Here is a 26872-nt window from a genome sequence, read left to right on the forward strand (position 1 = left end):
TTAAAACTGTTCTCTAGGGGCTGGGGTTATAGCTCAGCGGTATAGCGCTCGCCTAGCACGTGCAAGACCCTGGGTTCAATCTTCTGCACCACATAAACAAACAAACAAACAAACAAACAAACTGTTCTTTATAGCTAAAATCTAAACAAATTACATATCATGCCAAAATGATTTTATGGTAGTTATTTTTCCTTTACATCAAAGTATCCTTGACCTCCTCATCCCACCTCTTCTCAGCCATTATTAAATTTTTTTTTTTAAAGGAACTCTGGGACAGTTGGGTAGACAATAAGTGAAATGAAACTTGGCACTGAAGCAGAGAGTCATGAAAAGAATAATAGCTCCCCCCAATGTTTCTGAGGACAAGGGCAAAATGATGTTTTAGAAAGATTAGTTAGCCTGACAACGATATGAATAATAAGGTTGAAAGCTTTTATCTTATTGTTAATTTTATTAAAGCACTTTATGAATATCTGTTATTATTTGGCAATTTGAGATACATCAATCCTGATTAGCAATCTAATCCTTCTATAACCAGCAGTTTAAAAATAAAAACATGGGCTGGGGATATAGCTCAGTTGGTAGAGTGCTTGCCTAGCATGCACAAGGACCTGAGATCAATCCCCATCACCACCACCAAAACAAAAACAAAAATACAACAACATGAAATAGAAGAAAACATAATAGCTAACATTAAATTCTGCTCTAATAGGGAAAATCTGGACAAAGACAAAAATAAATTGGCACAGTGGTGTGCACTGGTAATTCCAACTTTTCAGGAGCCTGAAGCAGAAGGACTGTAAGTCTGAGGCAATTTAGCGAGATCCCATCTTAAAGTAAAAAAATAAAAAGGGCTAGGAATGTAGCTCAGTGGTAGAGTGGCCCTGGATTAAATCCCCAGTACAGCTAAATGAATGGATGAATAAAAAATAAGTTCATATAATAAGCTTCAAGTAAGTAAAGAATATTGGTGGGGCACATGTTTTCTCTAAGAAAAATAAAATAAAAGACCAATTGCTTGGGCTGGGGATGTGGCTCAAGCGGTAGCGCGCTCGCCTGGCATGCGTGCGGCCCGGGTTCGATCCTCAGCACCACATACCAACAAAGATGTTGTGTCCGCCGAGAACTAAAAAATAAAATATTAAAAATTAAAAAAAAAAAAAAAAAAAGACCAATTGCTTTATTTTGAAGTATTTTTAAACTTAAGTTTCCAGGGTGCCAATTTACCCAATGTTAGAATAATATTGTATGTGGATTTAGAAAAGATACTTACTGTGCTGCTCCTTCCCTGAGGAGATTGTCATTGTTAAGTAGTAGCCGGACATCTGAGGAGGAAACCGTGTTGAAAGGTTAAGTACAGGACAAACTTAAGAATTTTTAGTAGACTTCTAGAACAGATATTTAAAATACAGGCTTTGACTTGGTGTGGTGGTGCAGGCCTGTAATTCCAGCTACTCAGGAAGCTTAGGCAGGAGGATTCCAAGTTTGAGGCCAGGCTCAGCAACTTAGCTTGGTCCTAAGCAACTCAGTGAGATCCTGTCTCAAACTAAAAAATAACAAGGGCTGAGGATGTGGTTCAGTGGTAAAGCACCCCCTACTTCCCAAAACAAAAAACATCCAGGCTTTGCAAAATTAGGCTTTAGATAAGCTGTATGTGTAGATATTTTAAAAATGCCAATAAATAGATGCTAATGTTCATAGGTCTGTAAACAATTACTTGCAGTATAATAATTCAACAATAAAAATCTTAAGGAATTTCATAGCAAAAGAAAACTATGTTTTACAGAAGGTCTAGTGAGGACCATTAATTTATTTTTAGTTTTTGCAGTGCTGCAGAGAAAACCCAGAGCCTCACACATTCTAAGCAAGTGTTTTATTACTGAATTACTTTCCAAGCAGGATTGTCAATTTTTTAAATTATTTTATTTTTTGATACTGGGAATTGAACCCAGGGGCACTTAACCACTGAGCCAAATATCCAGCTCTGTCTTATATTTTATTTAAAGACAGGATCTCACTGACTTGCTGAGGCTGACCTTGAACTCAAAATCTTGCTTCAGCCTCCTGAGCTGCTGAGATTATAGGCGAATTTTTTAAAATAGGACACATTTTAATATAAAAACAAATGAGCAATATTTTATACATCACACTGCAGTCTGTTCAGAAAATTGAAGCAGGACATCACTTCATCTTTCCCTAATGGTTCAACATTGCAGATTGAAAGCAGGATGATTAGGAAACATCTGGATTCTTAGGTGAGGTTGGCCTTCACTTTATTGCAGGGTTCAAGATTTCTCAGAGGTTAACAGAGCCAAATGCCATGGATAAAACTTCACAGATTTTCCGTGCTTGTTCTATGCTATGGCATGGGTAAACCCACAGGTTGTATTCTTCATTGCTTGCACGTAAGCTTAAGATCTAGAGGTCCTTCAAGATCTTTTCCCTCAGAGTGTTTCCCCCACATCATTGCCAACATTCATTGTTACTTTATTCATTTTTTAAAAAATATTTTTAGTTGTAGATGGACACAATACCTTTATTTTATTTATTTATTTTTATGTGGTGCTGAGAATCAAATTCAGTGCCTCACATGTGCTAGGCAGGTGCTCTACAACCCCAGAGTAAGATGGAATCTGGGGTTTTTTGTTTTGTTTTGTTTTTAATATTTGCTTTTTTTTTAAGTTGTAGTTGGACACAATATCTTTATTTATTTTTATGTGGTGCTGAGGATCAAACCCAAGCACTTTACCCCTGAGCCACAATCCCAGCCCTCAGTATTTTTTTTTAACTTCTTTTTTTGTAGTTGTAGATGCACAGAATGCTTTATTTTTATGTGGTGCTAAGGATAGAACCCAGTGCCTCACACATGCTAGGCAAATGCATTGCCATTAAACTACATCCCCAGCCCTAAGTATAGTTTTAATTTGCATTTCTCTAATTGCTAGAGATGTTGAACACTTTTTCATGTATTGTAGACCAATCATATTTCTTTTTCTGTGAAGTGTCTGTTCAATTCCTTTGCTCATTTATTAATGGGTTATTTGTTCTTTTGGTGTTAGTGTTTTGAGTTCTTTATATATCCTGAAGATTAATGCTCTGAGATGCAGGTGGCAAAGATTTTCTACCAAGAATGAGAATCTTGAGGGAATGAAAAAGTTGACTCTAAGTTTAATAAGCTCCCTGGATGCAGTCAATGCATCCCAAGTGGCCCTAGAGTGTGTACTATAGTATGGAACTTCTGGAGTGAAAGCAATGGTACTGAAGATTAAACCAAGGGGCACTTAACCACTGAGCCTCTCCCCAGCCCTTTTTTATATTTTATTTTTAGAAAGAGGTCTTGCTGAGTTGCTTAGGGTCAGTTGCTGAGGCTGGCTCTGAAACTGTGATCATCCTGCCTCAGCCTCTGGTACCACAGGGATTACAGGTGTGCCTGGCTCAGCAGTGATGAAATTTAAGCTATTACTTATTATGATAAAAATAAAACTATAAAATTTAACATTGTTTCTACTTTTTTTATGTTAAACTATCTTAAATCTTTTCTCACCTAAGATAGGTGTGGTAATTAATGGGTTAAGAGCTTTAACTCAGACCTGGAATTAAATCCTTACTTTGATGCTTACTAGCAGGGTGACCTTGGACAAGTTATTTCAAACATTTTGAATGTTGATTTCCTTTGCTATAGCTATAACCTGTCAAACAGATTAAAAGAATGACTGTAATTAAGTACAGCTTCAAATAACTAAATAGTAATCCTTACTTACCATTGAATACTTCATTAAACTCCCCTGGGGGTGCATGAGTGATGAATTTAGCAGCTATACGTACCTAAACAAGAAATAAAATTTAGAGTAAGTGTACTGTGAAGAATAACATATAAAAGAAGGAATTACTGGGGGCGGGGGATGTGGCTCAAGCGGTAGCAAGCTCGCCTGGCATGCGTGCGGACCAGGTTCGATCCTCAGCACCACATACAAACAAAGATGTTGTGTCCACCAAATAAATAAATAAATATTTAAAAATTTAAAAGAAGGAATTACCAAACTATGAAATTTTTATATTAGCTCTTAAAATGAAATTTCCTGTTTAAGCCTTTATGACCTAGAGGTCTTTAGATTTTCTTTAAAAACAAACAAACAAACAAACAAACACCCAAAGCTGTTTCTGTCAATATAGATGTATTCTGATTTTAGAATATTTGTGCTGCTTTAATCACTTTGAGTTTTTCTCTAAAGCTAATAATCGAGCCAGGTTCAGTAATGCACACCGGCAATCCCAGTGACTTGGAAGCCTAGGGCAGGAGGACCTTGAGGCCAGCACCAGGAACTTAGTAAGACACTATCTCAAAAAGTACAAAAGTCTGGGGATGTAGCTCAGTGGTAAAGTGCCTCTGGGTTCAATCTCCAGTGCAAAACAAAACAAAACAAACAACAAAAAAACCCCAAACCAGTTTTCCGTCAAAAAAAGAGAAAAAAGCTATGATCCTATTTCGAAAACTTAAAAACACTCAAGCAAAACTAAATAAGATATTAGCAAAATAAGTATATTCTAAGCATTTATTGCAATGCAAGAATGGTTCAAGACAAATAAATTAATCTTAAAGAAGCAAAACTGTGATTATCCTAATTCATGTTAGAAAAAATGACAAAATTCAACAGTCATCCCACCATCATAAAACAACAAAAACTACTAGGCTTTGGTAGGAACAGAATAAATTTCCTGGACATGAGAAAGGGCCAAAATTCTATAACAAACTTCATAATGAAACATAAACGTTGTCAATAATTTTAAAGGCAGGACAAGAATGATTCCTACTGCCTCTACTAAATACACTGAAAAATGTCATGAAAATATCTCTTTTTGTTAAATCATCCAGACCTCCCCTTTCTGTCCCCCAATAGCTATTCTCCTCTGGATCACTTATTAAAAATGGATATTAAAATGTTAGGATCTCCTTTTTTTTTTTTTTTTTTTTTGTTACTGGGGTTTGAACCAAGGGATGCTTTATCACTGAGTTACAGTCTTAGTCCTTTTTATTTATCATTTTGAGATAGGGTCTTGTTAAATTGCTGAGGCTGGCCTTGAACTTGTGATTCTCCTGCCTTGGTCTTCTGAGTAGCTAGGTTTATAGGCAGAGGCCATTGTGCCCAGCAAAATCCTATATGAGTTAAAATTTTAAGACCCGAAAGAAAATATGACATGTGAACTACTTAGCAACAGGCACAAGGAGTACATACCACAAACACACACCTCAGAATATTCTCATGTACATGAAGTTTGAGAACCCTGCCATGATGAAATAATTAGATAAAATATTATTTTTCTGAAAATAATGAGAATTGGTAAAGATCAGGATGGGGATTATTCTGTATTAATTGAGGAAAACAAAAAAGAAATGGGTTCTAATTAGGAAGAGTGTTCACGAAAATTATACAACATGAGACTACCTGCTACAATATGGATATTCCACTGTGTTTATTTTCTTCGATTATATATATATACTGAATAGTGTTCTGTATTCATCACCTGTTTGTGTCAATCACTTAGTTAAGAAATTAGTAAACCTGCTGGGTATAATGGAGATGCCTATAAAAAAAAAATCCCAGCTACTCAGGAGACTGAGGCAGGAAGATCATAAGTTCAAGGCCAGCCCGAGCAACTTAGACCCTGTCTCAAAATGAAAAAACAAAAAGGACTGGGGATGTAGTTCATTGGTAGAGCACCCCTGGGTTCAATCCTGGGTACTGGAAAAAAGAAACTAGCAAACCTATTTTGAATAATAAACCTTTTTTCTAGTTTATTTGTGGGAGATCTGCCAAGTGGGCTATAATCCGTACCATTTTCTATGAAGCTGCATTTCCTGTAATTCTTACACAACTTCGAAAACTCAGCAAAGCATTTGTAGTGGAAAACTAAACATATACACATTCATACATTACAAAAGGCATTTCTGCAAAAGACACAAGCCATAGCTTATAGATAGCCTCATAAAATAACATCTAAATGTATAATAATAAAAGTTACCAAACTGAGGGCTGGGGTTGTGGCTCAGTGGTAGAGCACTTGCCTCACATGTGTGAGGCACTGGGTTAGTGCTACATAAAAAACAAATAAATAAAATAAAAGTACTGTGTTCATCTACAACTAAAAATATTTTTTAAAAAGTTACCAAACTGAAAGTTCAAGATACTTATATTTCTGAAGTCCCACCAAAATTTTCAAAAAAGTCACAAAATCTGATGAAATTGGTACAACTGAAAGAAAGAAGATTAAATAATGGATCAACTGTACCTGCATATAAAAAAATAATAGTTCACCAATTCAGTAACTAGGAAGAGAAGTATCAATAAATAGAGATTGAGGACTGAATAATACACTGTTACTACCCTAAGGATCTAAAACCTAGAAAGGAATAGACCAAGCAATAATTAAATGCAGAACTAGACACAAAGTAAGGCCCAATGAGTTCTATCTATGTATGTGGGAGGGACAGTGGTCTTCAAAGTCAGTGATGTTTGAGCTGGATTGGAGTAGGTAAAGCTAGGAGGGCATCTCAGGCAGAGCAAACAATACATACAAACTCAAATAGGTCATAACAAACGGAACTAAGCCTGTTTTAAATATCTAACATAATACATAGAAGCCACATAGATTAAAAATTCAATTTTTAAGATTGGAATATATCACTTGCATGATGAAATTTTAAATTTCTTTAAAAAAATAAAAACTGGGGCTGGGGATGTGGCTCAAGCGGTAGCGCGCTCGCCTCACATGCGTGCGGCCCGGGTTCGATCCTCAGCACCACATACCAACAAAGATGTTGTGTCCGCCGAGAACTAAAAAATAAATATTAAAAATTCTCTCTCTCCCCCCTCTCTCTCTCCTCTCTCTCTCTTAAAAAAAAAAATAAAATAAAAATAAAAACAGAAGAGCATGTCAACATCTCTTATCCTTTAATTAAAAAAAAAAAAAAAATGAAAGGGAGCTAGGCATGACAGTGCCAGCCCATAATCCAAGCTACTCTACTCAGGACGCTGAGGCAGGAGGGTCACCAAGTTTCAAGGCAAAAAGTAGGCAACTTCGCAAGACCCAGTCTTAAAAAATCAAAAGAGCTGGGGATATAACACAGTGGTAGAATGACCACTGGGTTCAATTCCCACTACCACCACCACCAAAAAAAAAGGGGGGGGGGCATAAAGATAAAGGCTACTGAAAGACATCTAAATTCAAGAACCAGCTCAAGGAAGCAAAGGACAATAAAAGGAGATTGTCAAAATGCTAAAGGCAACAAGGAGGGCTTTTTAAAATTACAATTCCTGTCCCCAAAGGGGTGGTGTTGCAGAGGAACCCAGGGTTTCACACATGCTAGGCAAAGGCTCTACAAACACATGCCCCACTCCACAGTCAGCTTTTTAAAGTTACTCCTTGACAGAAGTTTTTGCCTTATTCACAGCATGTCTACATAATGTCTTATGCTTGAAAATAAAGGTCGACAAATTGTTAAATGAGGCGATTGTATTGATAGAGAAAAGTAATGTAAAAGCTAACTTCCGTTTTCTAAAGAAAAGAAAAGAAACTGAAATATATAAAAGTCAAAGAGGGGACTGGGGTTGTGGCTCAGTGGTAGAGTGCTTGCCTTGCATGTGTGAGGCCCTGGGTTCAATCCTTACCACCACATATAAAAAAATAAATAAATAAAATAAAGGTATTGTGTCCATCTACAACTAAAAAAAAAAATATTTTTAAAAAATCAGAGAGGAACATAAAAGTAGTATTATTTGAAGTCAGGTTCAAAGTGTTGAAGTTATCCCAGTGCATCTGAGAATATCAAGAGCAAGGGAAATATTTAATTATAGAAACCACAACATCTCCTAGTTTTTAAATAAAAGTGGTGAGACCTGAAGATACATGCAATGGCAAGAGTGAAATGCCAAATGAGTGGTAAGAAGGAATGTGATCATCCTCAGATGCCAATGTGGAATCCTAAAACATTCTCATAGCAAGAAATACCATGTTACTGAGAAAGCCACGAAAATGACAGATTACTAGGTATTAAACATTTTACAGTCTTTGAAGTATTAAGCTGATTTATCACTAAACACAATGTTATAATAATAACCTGAAGGAGTAGAAGACATAATAATACATTTCTACACTCACTATAAAATCTATAGCATGTAAGCTCCTTGGTTTACAAGTCCCTTCATAATTTGTACCCATCTCAGCAACTCTTTCTTACCACATAGTTCCTAGTCCTACAGCTATACTTTTTTCTCAGGGCTACTGAATCTTTTGTCGCTTTTTGGCAAAAATACTCTTCTACAGATGCTTATTTCACATTCATTAAGGTCTCTGTTTTAATATCACTGAATAAATAATGTACCGTTCCCCGTTTTTGTATATAAAATCTATTGCTGCACCCTTCCCATCCTTACAATTCTAGCTTCTTTATCTGCACTATTGTTTCTCAAAGAACTTGCAGCTATTAGACATACAATTATAAGTTTACTGTCCAGCACCGTCAAAAGAACTTCAAGAACACAGAGCAGGAGCTAGCAAACTGCTAATGTAAAGAGCAGACAGTAAATACTTTAGGGCTTGGTGGGCCACATAGTTTGTCTCAACTGTAAATAAATAAGCATGATTGTGTTCCAATGAAACTTGATTTTGTATTTCATGTAATTTAATGACATGGAATATTATTATTCTTTTAATTTTGTTTCAAATTATTCAAAAAAATGAGCTCACAGACTTGATATAAGCAGGTGGTAGACTGGATTTAGCTCATGGGTCATATTTCATCAATCATAGGACACAGAACTAGATATGTTTGTTCACTGCTGTATACCTAACATTGAGACCTGGCACACACCCTATAGGAATGTAAATGAATGAGTACTTATTTTATTGTTTATAAAACTCTTTATAACCCATTTCTCTTTTTAAAACTGTTTATTAAGGTACACAGAGAAGACTATTATCCCCATTTGAAAATGGAGAAACAGGTTCAGAGAGTATATTTTGTCCAAGGTTACATGCTTATAAAGAATGGAGCTACAATCAGAACTTACATACTGAAATATATAATGCATTATTTACAAGAAGTAAAACTCCAGAGGATTATCTTTAGTGTGTCACATGGTTTTGGCTTTGTCCTTTTAGAATATTAGTTTTCTAAAACCAGGAATTGCGTTAAAGCTGTGCTTGTGAAAGGTACAATTGTCACGAAGTTGGGAGGGCTAAGTAAAATGATAAATATTAGGTTTAAAAGTCAAAAATGTTATCACCCACCTACAAAAGTGGGTCAAATGGGTTTGGTGGTGCATGTCTACAATCTCAACTATTTGTGAGACTGAGGCAAGAGTACTGAAAGTTTGAAGTTAACTTGGGTAACTATCCCAAAATAAAATTTTTAAAAAAGAGCTGGGGATGTAGCTCAGGATGTGAGGCCCTGAGTTTAATCCATAGCACTGAAAAAAAAAAAAAAAAAGTGGGCCAAAACTAAGATAAAAATTAAGAGCAAAAGGGAAAACAAAAATAGCTAAACAGCTAGTAATTGTAAAAATATTTGTTGCAGTGTAAGTGAGAGATGACATTTAAAATTTTTTTTCTTTATAGTTATACAGGACAATAGAATGTATTTTGACATTATACATACATGGAGTACAACTTACCATTCTTCTGGTTGTACATGATGTAGAATTATATTGATTGCGTATCATATATGAACATAGGAAAGTAATGTCCAATTCATTCTACTTTCTTTCCTACTCCCATTCCCCTACTCCCTTCATTCCCCTTTTTCTAATCCAAAGTATTTCTATTATTCCCTTCACCCTACCCCTTATTGTGAGTTAGCATCAACATATCAGAGAGAATATTTGGCCTTTTTTTTGGGGGGGGGATGGCTTATTTCACATAGCATGATAGTCTCTAGTTGCAAGGAATGGCATTTTCTTTACGTCTCTCTGTGTGTGTGTGTGTGTGTACACACACAGTAGATGTACACAATACATATATTTATTTATTTATTCATTTATTATGTGGTGTTGATGATTGAACCCAGTGTCTCACACATGGTAGGCAATTGCTCCACCACTGAGTCACAATCCCAGCCCCCTAGGGGATGACATTTTCAGCAACAGTAATTTTGTTAGTCATTCTCAAGATTTTGGTAGGGATACAAAGAGGAAACAGATATTTCCCATAGAGTGAAGGTATGCCAGCACCCCTACTTGAGAATCAGTAACATTGGGGTTTTAAACAAAAACAAAAAACCCTGCTGTTTTAAAATAAAAAGCTTTAAAATTGTCCTTACTTCATAAAGTAATGGTTTAACTATACAAAGCATTCATTACTCTATATCTGCAATAAAGGATATAATTGCATTTGTATCATTTTTTTCTTCATTAGACTTAACTTTTATTATTAATGAAAGGTTACTTTCAATGGCATTGTATTCAGACTAAGGTATAAAGCTCGGGCTTTATGAAACAATTATTAACCCCCCTGTGCTTCCATTTCTTCATGGATTCAGAGGTCTCAGTCCATAAATAGCCAATTCCATTTCTCTGGGCCAAAGAGAGACAGAACATCATGGCAGAAGAGGTGGTGGAGAAAAGTCCCATTGGCAGCATTTTAAAGTAATTCAAACTTTATCACAATTACATTCCCTCATATAAATATTACAATAGGGTTAATTTCATAAAATCCATTGTACTTTGTTTGTAAACAAGAAGAGAAAATTAAAAATCTAAATAACCAATGAAAGACAATCCTCTCACTTTTCTACAAGAAGGAAATAAAGAAAAATATCCAACCCTTGCAAGACTCAAAATTTCATCTTTACATTAACATCTGTACTAAAAGTTTAAAAATCAATCAGACAATCAGGCATGGCGGTGCACATGTATAATACCAGCACCTGGAATGGTGAGGCAGGAGGATCACAGTAGCGAGGCCCTAAGCAACTTAGATGCTGCCCAAAATAAAAATTAAAAAGAGCTGGGGATGTGGTTCAGTGGCTCAGGGTTCAATCCCCAAAATATTAACAAAACAAAACAAAAAACCCAGAAAATAATATCACATTGTTCCCCATAAATGCTTTTTGTTAGATTGTTTCATATACCATAGTTGGAAAGAAACTTTGGAAAGTGTACTTATAAAAAAAAAAAAAAGGAATTTCTAAAATGTGTGAAACCCATTTTTAGCTTATTATTATTCTTTTAGTAACAGATCCAGCACAGTCATCAACATTACATCTACTCATAACTAGTTTTTAAAGTGATTTCCTTAACAATCACATATCAAAGGACCTCAAGTCAAACATTTAATAATTATACCTCTTAGTGAATATTGGGCAGATAATTCTAGATGGGCAAGGAAGAATTCTTTCACTAGGTAATACTTACATTCCACTATCAGCAAGACTCAGGTCAGTATATATCACCAAAATTTTATATATTCCAGGAGCCAAATCTCTGCTTGCATCTATCTCTGTTGTCTACCAAAATCTTTACCTATTGTGTGTATTAAAATTTGTTTCTTGGCCTTGACTCACACTCTCCTTGAAAGTTATGCTTCTTTCCCCATTTTCACCTCCTTAAATCTTTCCCATCTTTTATGCATGGGTGGTTCTGTTTCTTTCTAAGAAGTATATCCCAGTAGTTCTAGTTTCAAGAATCCTCTGTACTCCTACTATATTTTACTTGGAACATTTGTCATAGCACCTAAAATATAACTGCTATTGATAATTATTTCTAAAGATATCATTCTATCCCCAAGGATTCAAGCTTTGTTTTGGGCAACTTGGAAACTTACTTTCCTTTTCTATATATAGGGTCAAGCAAATTAAATAGCACACAGCAGGCAATTAGTAAATTTACAAAATTCCTTTTGAATAAATTGACACCAAGAGTCCAGTTTTTAATAAAGATTATTATGATATACTATGGCAAAATAGAAAGATACAAGATTTGGATTGGGACAGACATGGTTTTGAATTTTACTCTTAAAAAAAATTTTTTTTTTTAGTTGTTGATGGACTTTTATTTTATTCATTTATTTATATGCAGTGCTGAGAATCGAACCTAGTGCCTCACACTTGCCAGGCAAGCGCTTTACCACTTAACTACAACCCCAGCCTATCCCTTCTTAATTTCATTCTCTTAAAATCTCTTGAACCACATTCGGTCCCTAAAGTGGGAAATTATTTATTCCTTAAGAATTGTTGAGAAATTAAATAAGATAATAATATCTGTCACGTCTTTAGAACACTTAAAATATAATTGGACAAGCTCAATATGTCAGCTATTGTTATCTTAACTAGTCACAGTAAGAAAAATGTTGCTTTAAATTATTCAACTGAGCTAATCCTTCAAATAACCAAGGCACAATTTCTTCTTTTTTTTTTAGAAATTCTTTGCTTCCCAATCATCTTATATTTTCCATCATTACTATCTTCAGCAATAACTATAAACAATAATAACTTTCTACTGACCAAAAAAGTTTTACAAAACGTTTTTGTTCCAACTTCCTTTTAAAGTGACAATACATCTTTTGAAGCTTTCTTATGTTTTTCAAATAGGCTATATACTTCAGGAAAGGACAACAGCAGTAAATTATTTTACTTATTTTTTAGTACATACACATACATATATACACATATATTCTCTCTCTCTCTCTCTCTCTCACACACACACACACACACACTCACACACATTTTTTTTACCGTGTTGGGTCTTGAACCTGGGGCCTTGTGCATGCTAGGCAAGTGCTCCCAAAAATATCACAGGGGGGCAAGCATAATAGCCATTAGCATTCCCCTTCAGATAGGTAGAAAATTAAAGGAAAAAAATAAGGATACTGAGTTTTATGTTAGTCTTGTATCCTGCTATTTTGATGAAACTGTTTATTGGATCTAGAAATCTTCTGGTAAATTTTTTTTTTTTTGTAGTTGTTGATGGATACAGTAACTTAATTTTATTTATTTACCTTTATGTGGTGCTGAGGATTGAACCTAGGGCCTCACATGTGCTAGGCGAGCGCTCTACTGCTGAGCCACAACCCCAGCCCAGTGTGTTACTTTTGACAAGAGAAAAGAAAGTATGTTTGGCTGGGGATACAGCTCAGAGGTAAAGCACTTACCTAGCATGCACAAGGCTCTGGTTTCCACCATCGGCACAAGAACATGCCTTGCCTCAATTTTGGATCTTTTAATCTGGTTTAAATGTTTTTAGTAGAGCAACAATAAATTGTCTAGGACAAAAATTTACTAGACATAAATTCCTAGTGGTTATAGATAAGTAAGTAGGGAAGACAGGCAAGTTTGTTTTATATAGAGCAATTTTATTTTTAAAAAATTCTACCAATTCTAGGAAGTAACTGTTTTTCTGGTATTCGTAAACAGTGAAGAATTGAAGTAATTATAACTAAAACACACACACACACACACAGATTAATAACAAACTTCAGAACCATTTCCTCAACTAGGCCTTGACTTTCCCTTCTCCCCTGTCTTTGGACTGCCTATCCCAGTTTTAGCAAGAATTTGCCTACCTCTGATATCTGATCAAGTTCTTCATTTCTGTAACTTTGCTATGTCTTTGGTCTACCCGGTCTCTTCCTAATTATTTTCTATCTGTTGATAACGTACTCATTGGGGGTATCATTCTGAACCATAATAAAACGGTAAGACTTGCCATAGAGGAGACATTAGGCTCAACTCCTAACACAGTAAGATAGCAGGGGATTTATTTAGCAGGGGATTTAAATCCCCTGCTATCTTACTGTGTTAGGAGTTGAGCCTAATGTCTCCTCTATGGCAAGTCTTACCGTTTTATTATGGTTCAGAATAATTTTTCCTTAACAGGAGTAATCATTGTATTTTATACCATTCAGTATAAATACTGTATAAAAATGACATACTTAAGCACAAAATTTACAACATACAAGAAAAAAACAACAACAACAAATAACAGTTCCTCTATTATCTAGTTATCTCTCCCAACCATTCCCTTTTGTTTACAACTTTATGTACCAAGTTAGTTCTCATTCTGGACTTTCCTAATATAAGACATCCATACTGTTGGTTAAAAAAAAAAAAAAAAAAGAATCCCAAACATTCATCCTAAGTGTTTATTTAGAAGTTCAAAGTAAGTGGTATGCCTTAAATCATCAATTGTTAAACAGAACAAAAATTTTAGAGTATTGTCTCAATCTTAGTTGAGATTGAAAACATTATCATAAATGTAAAACAGTATGGACATGCAAGCATGTGCATACACCCAAGAAGGAAAAGGATCTGTTATGGTTTGGTGTAAGGTGTCCCCCAATAGCTCACATGAGACAATGCAAGAAGGTTCAGAGGAGAAATTATTGGGTTCTAAGAGTCTTAACACAATCAGTGATTTAAACCCCTGATAAGGATTAATTTTGAGTGGTAACTAGAGGCAGATGGGGTGTGGCTGGAGGAAGTGGTTAACTGGGGGCATGGCTATGAAGTTTATATTTTGTATCTGGAGAGTGGAGTCTCTCTGCCTCCTCACCACCAGGATATGAGCTGCTTCCCTCTGCCACCCTCTCCCCCATGATGTTCAGCCTAACCTCAAGCCCTGAGGAATGAAGCCAGCCTTCTATGGACTAAGACCTCTGAAACCATGAGCCTTCAAATAAACTTTTCCTCCTTACATTTGTTCTGGTCAGATCCTTTTAGTCACAGCAGTGAAAAAGCTGACTAAAACAGAATCCTATTTAGTTTAATTGGCATATCTGCTTAAATATCTAGATCAAGAACTAGGAAATATAAAAGTGAGAGAATGTTCTAATGAGTTGAAAATCAGATTAAAATGAATTAAAAAAAATAAACGAGCAACTTGTTGCTTTGGAACTTAAATGTGTTAAAATACCCATTACAAGATATGATGAATATTTTTTTTGAAAATAGACTCAGTGAAGAAATTAGGGAAAAGTCCACACTGACACTTTGAGATTCAGGTGCCAGACAGTAATGATGCAGACATCAAGTCCAAAACAGTAGAGTTAACTGGATGGAAACAGAAACAATAAAAAACAAGAAGGATTTTGTTTTAACATCTAGTGCTCATCTGGCATGTTATGGCATCCTACCTTAAAAGTGTATCTGATTCTATTTTTTCTTCAGAATCATTGAGAGTCAAACGTGGATTCACATGCTAGCTTTACCACTTAATTGCTTGGGTTTTGGTTCTTCATTAGAGAGTATAATGCTTGCTTAATACTACTTGATGAATCCAAAGTAGCCAGGTGCAGTGGCACATGCCTGTAATCCCAGCAACTCAGGAGGCTAAGGCAGGAGGATCATAAGTTTGAGGCCAGTCTCAGCAACTTAGCGAGATCCTGTCTCAAAATGAAAATAAAAAGGGCTGGGGTTGTGGCTCAGCGTACGAGCACCTATGGGTTAAATTCCCAGTACCCCCAACAACAATAAAACAACCTAATGCAATGAAATAACATGAAATGGACTTAGATATATATATATATATATATATATATTTCCCCCTAAGCAAATGTCTATACATTATCAGACTTTGAGTAATAGGTCTTTTTTTAAGAGTTCAACTTACAGGGGCTGGAGTTGTAGCTCAGTGGTAGAGTGCTTGCCTAGCATGTGTGAGGCACCGGGTTCAATCCTCAGCGCCATATAAAAATAAGATAAATAAAATAAAGGTATTGTGTCTCTACAATAAAAAAAAATTAAGAAAAAACTTTTAACTTACATATGTTGGTGGAATTGTAAATTAATATAACTATTATGGAAATTAATATGAAGATACTTCAAAAGACTAGAAATGAACCCACTATATGACCCAGCTATACCACTCCTCAGTATTTATCCAAAAGAATTTAAGTCAGCATTCTATAGCAATACATGCATAACCAAATTTATAGCAGCACAGTTCACAGTAGTCAAGTTATAGAACTAGCCGAGGTGTTCATCTAAGGATAAAGAAAATATGGTACATACATACAATGAGGTTTTACTCAGACATAAACAAGAACAAAATTATATAATTTGCAGGAAAATAGATCAAGAAAAATGGAGAACATTATGCTCAGTGAAATAAGCCAGACTCAGAAAGGATTGTATGTTTTTTCTCATATGTGGAAGCTAGAGAGAAAATGGGAAATAAAAGAGATCTCATTGAAATAGAAGCAGAAGATGGGGAATAGAGGGAGGGAAGGAAGAAGGGAAAAAAGGAAGTATGGGGAAATGAAACAATACAAATCATGCTATACAGTGTGAATATATAATAGACTACTATTGTATATAATTATAATTCACCAATAAAAATATTAAAAATAAAATGACAAAAATAGGATTTAAAATTAGACAAAAATAGTTCACATTTTTATAGGTAAACAAAAAAATAATTCATTTGGTCCTGGGCACTGAGGTAAGTAGTAAGACAGGGACAAAAGGAGAACAGCCAAAGAAGTAAGCCAACAAATTCCCTTTTGCTTGAAAGCACTGGTTCTAAATTCTGGCTACAGATTAGAATGACTTGGGGAGATTTAAATGAACTGATCCATGGGTTCTATCTGCAGAGATTCTGAAGTAATACGTCTCTTAACAGGCAGAGTACTCATTAGTAGGGCTTGCGCAGTGAATTTTTTTTCTTTTTCTTTTTGATAGGCCTCACTAAGTTGCTGAGGCTGGTCTTGTTTCCACCCTCTCCTGCCTCAGCCTCCCAAGTCATTGAAATTATAGGCATGTGCCACTACATTTGGATGGACACAAAGATTTTTAAAGCCTTCCTCAGGTGATTCTAACATGTTGTCAAGGTTGAAAGCCATTACCTTCACTTAATATAAAGTAGAAAATAATCACAATGGATAGAAGAAACACTGTTCAGTAACTTGGTTTTCCAAATTCTGTATACATTACAATAGCAAAATAATTAACACAAATAATAGTCCTCAATAAGGGTGTGTCAATTATTTTAAAATAACTACAATCCAAAGCAGCAAAACTGCCAAATAAGTAGTACAGATAATATATGGCACAGAACTTATAGGGAAGGAGATGATAAGGGCTGGGTTGGTGAAAGAACAGTTATAAGGAAGCCAGGCACAGAGGTGCATACCTATAATCCCAACAACTCAGGAGGCGGAGGCAGGAAGAGCGAAGGTTGAGGACAGCCCCAGCTGGCAAGGTCCTAAGGAACTTAGAGAGACCTCAGCTCAAAATAAAAAATAAAAAGGGCTGTGGATGGAAATCAGTGGTAAAGTGCCCTTGGGTTCAATCTCCAGTACCAAAAACCAAAACAATACAAAAACAAAACAGAACCCTGTTTTAGAAGGAAGAGAAAGGATCTAAGCTATATTCTGCCAAGTGCTTCAGATACTTCCAGGGGCCATTACAAGAGGGTGTAATAGTAAGAACCAAAAAGGTGGGAAAATGAGTAGTAAGAACAAAAAAGATAAGAAAATACTTTTTTAAAGCGGATCAGTTTGGGTGATCAGAGGACTTACTGGGAGATAATAAAAGAGAAGGGTAGATGAGTCAGATGGCAGTAGTAAGCTAATATCAAACCTGTTTTTATTCTGTAGGTTATGGAAACCTGCTGAAACTTTCTGACTACAAAGTTCCATTGATAAAAATATCTGTCAGTTAATAAGAAAGTACTGGCATTAGCACTAGAGCTTCTCAAAACCTGGAAATCAGACTGCACTCTGGAATTTAACTAATGAAAAATCAAGACAAACTGTTCAAGCAACATTCATTCATTCAACAAAAATCTAGGCCTACTATGTTTTAGGCAATAGTTATTCATTAGCATGCTGTCCTCATGGAGCTTACATTCTAGTAGGTGGAGAGACAACAGATAACAAAAAATAACTCAAATACATAGTATGTTAATAATAAATGTGAAAGAATAAAAGATAAGGCAAAGAAAGGGGATGCAAAATGTCAGAATTCGGAATTGAACCAGGGTAACCAGATAAGTCTTCACAGAGGAGGTTATTCAGGTTAAATAACTGAATGAAGTAAGTGATACAGAAGGAAGAGAACTCCAGAGAAGAGAGAAAATAAGAGACCCTTAGTGAGAATGTACGGATGGACCAGAGAGTATCAGGGTATCAGAAATGGTGGGAGATGAACTCAAGAAAAGTGGCAAAGAGGTAAAAATCCCAAGACAGATGGGCATGGTGGTACACTCTTATAAGGGAGTCTGAGGCAGGATGATGTCAAGCTCAAGACCAGTGTGGGCAACTTAGCAAGACCTTGTCTCAAAATAAAATAATAAAAAAGGGCTAGGAATGTGGCTCAGTGGCAGAGGTCCTGGGTTCAATCTCCAGGGTAGGAGGTGGATGTCAGGGTAATAACTTTTATTCTGCTGGAGGGTTGTGAGCAGGAGTGACATATTCTTACTTACATTCTAACCAGATCATTCTGGGTGCTTTCCTGAGAGGAGGTGTTGGAACAGGAGTTGGGGCAGGGAACAATAGTAAAAACAGAGAATCAGAGAAGACTTTGTAAAAATCTAGATTAAGAGATTTTAGTGGATTCTTCAAGAGTGGTGGAAATAAAGGTGTGGTGAAAAACAGTCAAATTTTGAGTTTATTTTAAAGGTGGAGCTACAAGATATGCTAATGGCCCACACACAGAGTGAGAGAAAGAACAATAAAAAATAATACCAAAGTTTTTCCCCTGAGCAACTGAGCTCAGGAGGAGGACTACGAATCAAAGTTAGACCCAGCAACTTAGTGAGACCCTGTCTCAAAAAATAAGGCTGGAAATGTGGCTCAGTGATTGAGCCCCTGCCTGGGTTCAAGCCCTGGTACCAAAAAAACAAAAACAGAAAAAAAAAATTTAAGTTAATTAAGTAATAATTATATGCAGTTATCTCCTGAAAGCCTCAATATTTTATTTTCTATAAACACATTCATGTTACTACACCATTAACTTGGTTGCTTTTAAGACTATGTCATTATATCAACAGAACTGCTCACTATGAGAAGATGACTAACATTAAACAGGGATGAGAGGTGGGAGGGACAGGGAGAGAGAAGGGAAATTGCTTGGAAATGGAAGGAGACCCTTAGGGTTATACAAAATTACATACAAGAGGAAGTGAGGGGAAAGGGAAAAATAATACAAGGGGGAGAAATGAATTACAGTAGAGGGGGTAGAGAGAGAAGAGGGGAGGGGAGGGGGGATAGTAGAGGATAGGAAAGGCAGCAGAATACAACAGACATGAGTATGTCAATATGTAAATCAGTGGAAGTGTAACTGATGTGATTCTGCAATCTGTATACGGGGTAAAAATGGGAGTTCATAACCCACTTGAATCAAAGTGTGAAATATGATATATCAAGAACTATGTAATGTTTTGAACAACCAATAAAAAAAAAAAAAAGAACTGCTCACTATCTTCACCATCTACTCCAAAGAATCAAAATAAGCAGGATCATAGGCTCCAGAAATAGTCTACTGATGTTACCCTGCTCTATTAATTATTCTACAAAGTTTACAAAGTTGGCTTTTTTTTTAACCTTAAATGTGCCTCAGCTTATCAAACTGTAAAATGAGGACAAGTAAGTATCTGTCCTACTGGTATTACAGAGTACCTAGCACACAGAAAGTACTTAAATGTTACCTAGATACAAAACAAAGAATCCACAAGTCAAAGTTCTCTCACATTTAAAAAATCCTACCACTTTTTTTTATTGCAGTACAGTATTATATTAACTTCTTATTTATATGCTATACCCTGACTGATATTGTAGTGATATCATATGATTCACTGAACTGAACATTACATCTCATAAGACATCACCTTAAAATACATATGTAGCAAAGATAAATTTTACATACTGCTCAAAACTCATTAATATAACTGTGAAGAATTTATAATAAATCAGCTAGAATGTAGAAAGAAAGGAGAGGGTAGAGGCAGAGAGAATAATTAAGAATGTTATTAAAAATAATTCAAATAAGAAAAAGTCCCAAATGAAGACAGTGTTAGAAGAAATGTGAACAGGTCAGAGAAACTATTAAGTACAAAGCATATCTTTTTGTCTGGATATGCATAGAATAGAAAAGATACAAACAGAATTGTTAATATTGGCTGACTTTCAGCAGAACTGGGTGGCTGGAGAAGAGGAATAAGAGGGGACTTTTAACTCACACCCTTTCCCACCACTTGAAGCATGTAATTACTAGTTCTCATATGCATAAAATAAAAAGTTTTTAAAAATTAATGGAGATGGAGGAGCAGAATCTAATGACAAGAAGGAAGAATTTACAGGACTAAATACTGAATGAACAAAAGGAGAGGCTAAAGGTGTAAAAGATCATAGGAAATGTTCTAACCTCTCCACAGGAGACTCATGGTGAGATGCAGAGAAATGAAGAGTTCTAAAGGAGCAGAAAGGAAATATGATGAAGGGAGGTAAGAGAGGAAGATAATAACACTACACAGATATTGAAATTATCAAGTTAAAAACGCCCAGTCATTTGTCTTCACTATCATGACTAAATTCCCCCATCCAGAGTTTTAAATTTTGTGATCCACTTAAGGATTTATTTGTTTTTGGCAAGGAGATGGGAAAAATTTATACACCAGACAGAGAGAGAAAAGAGCAAATAATGCCTGGTCCTATATTTTTTGTTTTTCTGAATTTATTACAGCAGGAGGAGGAAATACTTTCATTAGTTGTTTGCAAGGCTGCTGGCAAGTATATATACATAGTCATTTTGGTATCCACAAGACAAGATGGGATCTATTAGGAAAAGGCCCCCAGGGGGGTTGAATGTTCCCAGCAGTGGTATGGCACAGCACCTGTGATGGCAGCAGGTATTTATTTAGATACAATAATGCACAAAAAGGCACCCAAAGTATAGACACATTCCTGAAAACGATACCTAGAGATTACCAGAAACAATTTGAAGAGGGGTGTTTTATTGGGGGTACGGGCATGTGAGCTGGGGAAATATGAAAATTAACGAAGCTGTGATCTCTTTTGCATCAATAGGCTGTGTCTACACTGTGTTCTTGATGCTGTGCTAAGCACTAGATAAAAAGACATGGTCCAATTACTAAGGAACTCAGTCTTGTTATCAGGGAAATGTAGGCAAAAGCAGACAATGTAAGAATCTCCTAGAACATTTTAATGTTTCAATTTTTAAAATAGAGATTTCTTTATTGGAGTTTGAAAAAGTTCATCAAACTTTGTTGGGGTGGTTTGATTCAATTCCCCCTACTTCCCTAATTTAGAAAGAAACATGTGGCCCACTTATTTAAGTGATTTTTCCAAAACCACACATCTAGTTGTTTAAATGCACACCAGGGAGAACCCAAGTCTTCTAACACTCTAAACCATTCTTTCCACTACATCACAACACCTCACTTATAATTCCTTAAAAGGATGTCTCTATTCTGGTTTTTCATTCATGGTACATAAAAAAAAAAGTGTAGTGAAAAAAGCATGGGTCAGAATCATACAAACCTGGGTCTTAATTTTCTGGCTAATTATACTACTTTGTTTAGCATTAAGGCTGATTCTAATAAAATAATTTAATGCTTTATAAGAAATTATGATAAACCTGTACTCTTAACAAGGATTGTACCTGCTTAGGCTTTGTGCTCCTGACCCTGAATTTTGTAAGACGTTCTATGAATACTACTCAGCAAAGCTAACTAAAAAGAAGTGAAAATAAAGAATGAAAGTACTGTAATGAGTGTGGTAGCCCAGACTACTACTCCCAGCTACTAGGGAGGCTGAGATAGAAGGCTACAAAGTTCAAGGCCAGTTTGGGTTATTAGCAAGATCCTGTATCATTAAAAAATTTTAAAAGGGCTGGGGATATAGCTCAGTAGTACAGCATTTGCCTAGCATGCACTAGATCAACCCCCAATACTACAAAAAACCTACTGCCCCCCACAACCCCCCCCCATGAAAGTGTTAATGCTAATTGATGACTTGTCATAGCAAATAGCTTTAGGGCTTACTTCATTGTACAAGAGTAATGACTCCTCTAGTAAACTGAGGAGGGAATACATAATCAAGGAAACCTAGTCTAATATATTTCCATGAGCTCTATCAGAGCCCTCAATCCCTGAATCTATTTATAACATTTTTTACATCTCTACTAGTGATTTTGATAAATCTGTTTCTCAAAAGAGAAAAAAAAAAGGCTTACAAGAGAAACTATTGTCTAAACTAAAAACATATAGATCTATTTCTCAGTTAATTTCTTTTTTTTTCTTTTTTTTCTTTTTGAAGTTATATACAAATATTCTACTAGTAAGGCTAAAGGGGGGGGGGGACCCACCTTTTTTCAGCCCTAAAATTCTCTCTGCATTTGTTTAAAAAATGATGAATTATGAAATGAAGGAAACAATGCAAAGAACCCAAGCAAGTAGTTCATTCCACATTTCAAGCTTCCTAATTAGGGTATCTTGGTTTTGCTAAGCACTTAGAACTAAGTAACTGAAGAGTTTAAGTACCTAGAAAAGAACTCAGGATAAAGCTAAAAGCATATATTTCTGCATGTTATTATATTTTCCACTTCCTGTTTTATTTAGACAACTCATCATGACCATTTCAGGTAACAATGAAGAAGTTAAAAACCCAACTTCTGGTGGGGCACAGTGGTGCAGGCCTGCATTCTCAAGGGACTCGGAAAGCTGAGGCAAGAGGATCCCAAGTTGGAGTCTAGCCTAGGCAACTTGGGGAGACTCTGTTTCAAAATAAAAAATAAGAAGAGCTGAGGATGTAGCTCGATGGTAAGGAACCACTGAGTTCAATTCCCAGTATCGAAAGAAAGAATTAACAAACCAACTTCCTCTTTATAAATGTGATAAAACCCTCAGCAGTTAGTTTTAAGAATGAATGATTTTATTAGCTTTTTTCGTAGAAATGCTTGCAAGGAAATCAGAGACTATCATCAACAAATTTACTTAAGGGTCCATTGCTTTCATGTAACAAAAATAAAATATTAAAAATATTTTAAAAAATTAAAAAAATATATTAATAAAATATTTAAAAATAAAGTCAGCAATATTAAAACATATCTGGCATCATGGCTTAGATGTCTTAAAATAACCCAAACCAAATACAGTTGAGTCTTAGCTAAGAGGGGGAGAAAGAAGAAGAGAGGGAAGGGCAGATTTTCAATTTCCTTTAATAATTCAAAATACAAATTAAGGATGAAAATATCTTGATTTAAAAAAACTCAGTTTAATAATGCTATGGTTTGTATAAATCTTATAGGACAAAAATCTCATTATTTACAGTTTATGACTTCTAAGGCATTCATATCAACAATTCCTGTTAGAAAAATACTTTCTCAATTTTTTAAATTCAGTTAAAAGATATCTCAAGGGTCTGGGGTTGTGGCCAGTGGTAGAGCACTTGCCTGGCATGTGTGAGGCACTGTGTTCAATTCTCAGCAGCACTTATAAATAAATAAATAAATAAATAAATGCCCATCAACAACTAAAAAAAAGGTACCTCAAGTCTAGAAGAAGGTAACAAGCTAGGAGAATTCATATAATCTTTCAGATTCATAGATATAAATAGGTTTCACCTCTGGGAATAAAAACCTAACAAATTTTTAGTAACCTCACATCATATGGATTTTTATAGTATCAGCTATAACTTAATTATATACCCTAAGGAAGACAATGTTGTTAATCTAAAAAAATCTTTAAAGTCAGGAACAGTAGAACATGCCTGTGATCCTTGGGAGACTGAGGCAGGAGATCACAAGTTCAAGGTCAGCCTCAGTAACTTATCGAGACCCTGTCTGGAGATTTTGAAAAGAGCTGTGGTTCATTGGTTAAGTGCCCTTGGGTTCAATCTCCAGTACCCCCCACCAAACAAATTTACTAAATATGAATGAAATTCAACAACACTTTTTGGCATATTTACCAATTATGGTTTGCTTATTATGCCATTATTAAAATTAAGAAACAAAAGAAGTACACTAGAAGAGGAAAGTGGTCTGGATTTGTTATAAAATCTAGGCAATTAATGTTATTGATTAACACTTAATATCTAAAGACATTTTAATTTGCCCATTGAAATACATACATATTTTTCCAAGTTTAATTAAAAAGGCATTGCAGCCCAATGGCAAAGACAAAAATCCAACATTGGCTAAATGTTATCACTTCAACACAATAAATCTCAACGTTTATTTTTACCTCAATTCCTTGTGAAATCTATTGTAACAATTTTTTTGCTTAAAATAAATGGACCATCAGTGGAGCTACCAAATATTTTATCCCAGAATTCTCATAATTAAAATTTATATGCACCATTAACTATTTGCCTTACAATAAACATTGTTTTCTTTCCAGCATTGTTTTTTCTCTAAACCTTTAACACTTATGAGAATAAATTTTCAATAAGAGAAAACCTAATGATAAAGTGTCATTCAATTGCTTTTAAGGGTTGAGTACCTTCTTTGGCATTTCAAAATGGCATGCCATATGTAGATATATCAAATTATTCTGTAGAGAGGACTCCCGGATCATAAAGAGTTCCCCTCTTATGTGGAGAAAAGGGTACACTTGTACATTGCTGGTGGGACTGAAAATTGGTGCGGCCAATTTGGAAAGCAGTTTGGAGATTCCTGGGAAAGATGGGAATGGAACCACCATTTGACCCTGCTATTGCCCATCTCGGACTATTCCCTGAAGACCTTAAAAGAGCATGCTACAGGGATACTGCCACATCGATGTTCATAGCAGCACAATTCACAATAGCTAGACTGTGGAACCAACCCAGATGCCCTTCAATAGATGAATGGATTAAAAAAATGTGGCATCTATACACAATGGAGTACTATGCAGCAATAAAAAATGACAAAATCATAGAATTTGCAGGGAAATGGATGGCACTAGAGCAGATTATGCTTAGTGAAGCTAGCCAATCCCTAAAAAACAAATACCAAATGTCTTCTTTGATATAATGAGAGCAACTATGAACAGAGCACGGAGGAAGAGCAGGAAGAAAAGATTAACATTAAACAGAGACATGAGATGGGAGGGAAAGGGAGAGAAAAGGGAAATTGCATGGAAATGAAGGGAGACCCTCATTGCTATACAAAATTACATATAAGAGGTTGTGAGGGGAATGGGAAAATAAACAAGGAGAGAAATGAATTACAGTAGATGGGGTAGAGAGAGAAGATGGGAGGGGAGGGGAGGGGGGATAGTAGGGGATAGGAAAGGTAGCAGAATACAACAATTACTAATTATGTAAAATTGTGGATGTGTAACTGACGTGATTCTGCAATCTGCATTTGGGGTAAAATTGGGGGTTCATAACCCACTTCAATCTAATGTATGAAATATGATATGTCAAGAGCTTTGTAACGTTGTGAACAACCAATAAAAAAAAAAAAGAGTTCCCCTCTTCTCTCCAATCTCTATCTAAATAATATTAATAATAAGATAAACCTGGCTAGACTTACAGAACACTCAGGGGTGCACACTTGGAACTAACAGCCGCTGTTGGAAACAAAAGACACAATTCTTGTTCTATAAGGAGTTATCTGGTGAGAATATTCTAATTTCTACAAGCCTTAAAATGCTGTATTTAGTAAAAAACCCTGACAAACTTTTTTAAAAATGTGTGCAGTTGTCAGTAAAATAGTTATTCTACCTCACTTGGGTCCTGCTCTTGTACTTAAAGACACTTTTAAACAAAAATGTATATAAATTGCACACTGACAAATCCAACAATAACCAAAGACACCACCATGGGGCATCAAAGAAGGCAGGATGCTTTGTCCAGACTTGATTGTGTTAACATAAGGTTTATGCACTACGTAAAACCTTTCTGGAGTTTAAAAAAAAATTCATTGGTTATTCTGGATTGGTTAACAAGAAGCTGAGAACTATTTTTAAATAAATTATAGTTAAGAGGATGCAAGATGCAAGGGAGAGAGTCACTTAGGGGGCCGTAGGCACATGCAAACACTCATGGGAGCATCTGCAGAGAAAAGTGGTACTCAAATTCTGAAGTCAATGCCCGGAGGCTTACACATTTATTGTAGGTAATTCGTTCAGCCGACAGTACAGGAGAAAATAAGTGCATGTGTAGTGAGAGGGACAATACTTGGGGACCTCTCCCAGTAGAGAAGTCATGACAGCAAAATCACTTCCTGAGGAAGGAGGAGCAAAAGGGAAGTTAAGAGTCCACCCTGACCAGGAAGTGACTCGCCCTAAACTAGCCCCAAACACATCAAAAAATGGGGGGATGGGGTGAGCCCCGACAGCCTGAGGCGGCAAAATAACTGCTGCTTAATACATCGCGACATCACCATCGCCCACTCTCAAAATTACAGAAAAGAGTCCACAGTCACAGTTCAATAAGGGAAGTCTCTTCTCATACAGGAAGGTCACTGGGCTGTGCCCCAGGTCCGGGAGGAAGACAAGAGTGAAGGAATGGGGAACTGGGGACACCGTGGGGCAGAGGAAAGCCCCTTAACAGGAAAGCGTCCCGACTGCAGAGAGCGCATGCCAGCACCGGAAAAGAACCTTCTTTTTCCTGGGGATACAGCCAGGCTTCCCACCGCAGCCGGGTCGGGCCCCTGTTCCCAGTCGGGGGAGGAGGTAAGAGAGAGAGAGGCGGACCCCTTACCTTCTCCTCATCCGACACCCGATCCTCGAAGTCGGCCATCTTGGGCTGCTCTGGCCCAGCCCGGCCGCGGGCGCGAGGCAGGCCGGGAAGGAAGCTGAGTGATGGAATCACCGCAGGGGCCGTCGGAAGGACCCGCCCGGAAACGCCAAGCGAGAGGGCGCCATATCAGCTAAGCGCCTGGGGTGACGGCCTCGAGCGCCTGTGCCCCAGGAAGTCGACTTTGCCTTCAGGGGTT

At 36.2% G+C, this 26872-nt stretch overlaps 2 protein-coding genes across 2 annotated transcripts in view; one reads left to right on the forward strand and one right to left on the reverse strand.

Moving 5' to 3' along the window:
• CAPZA1 (capping actin protein of muscle Z-line subunit alpha 1) overlaps nt 1–26770 on the reverse strand; it is a 38893-nt gene extending 12123 nt beyond the window's left edge. Inside the window, exons 1-3 of the mRNA XM_081306132.1 lie at nt 26638–26770; nt 3762–3825; nt 1274–1325 (exon numbers count right to left, since the gene is read on the reverse strand). Coding sequence (XP_081162258.1) covers nt 1274–1325; nt 3762–3825; nt 26638–26676 — 155 coding nt within the window. The 5' untranslated portion in view covers nt 26677–26770. The remainder of the gene's footprint in view (nt 1–1273; nt 1326–3761; nt 3826–26637) is intronic.
• ST7L (suppression of tumorigenicity 7 like) overlaps nt 26737–26872 on the forward strand; it is a 118149-nt gene continuing 118013 nt past the window's right edge. The window contains exon 1 of the mRNA XM_081306117.1: nt 26737–26869. The gene's annotated coding sequence lies outside the window, so the exon portion shown is untranslated. The remainder of the gene's footprint in view (nt 26870–26872) is intronic.

The sequence above is a fragment of the Spermophilus citellus genome, assembly GCF_964194105.1.
Source record: "Spermophilus citellus genome assembly, chromosome: 9".
Lineage (NCBI taxonomy): Eukaryota > Metazoa > Chordata > Mammalia > Rodentia > Sciuridae > Spermophilus > Spermophilus citellus.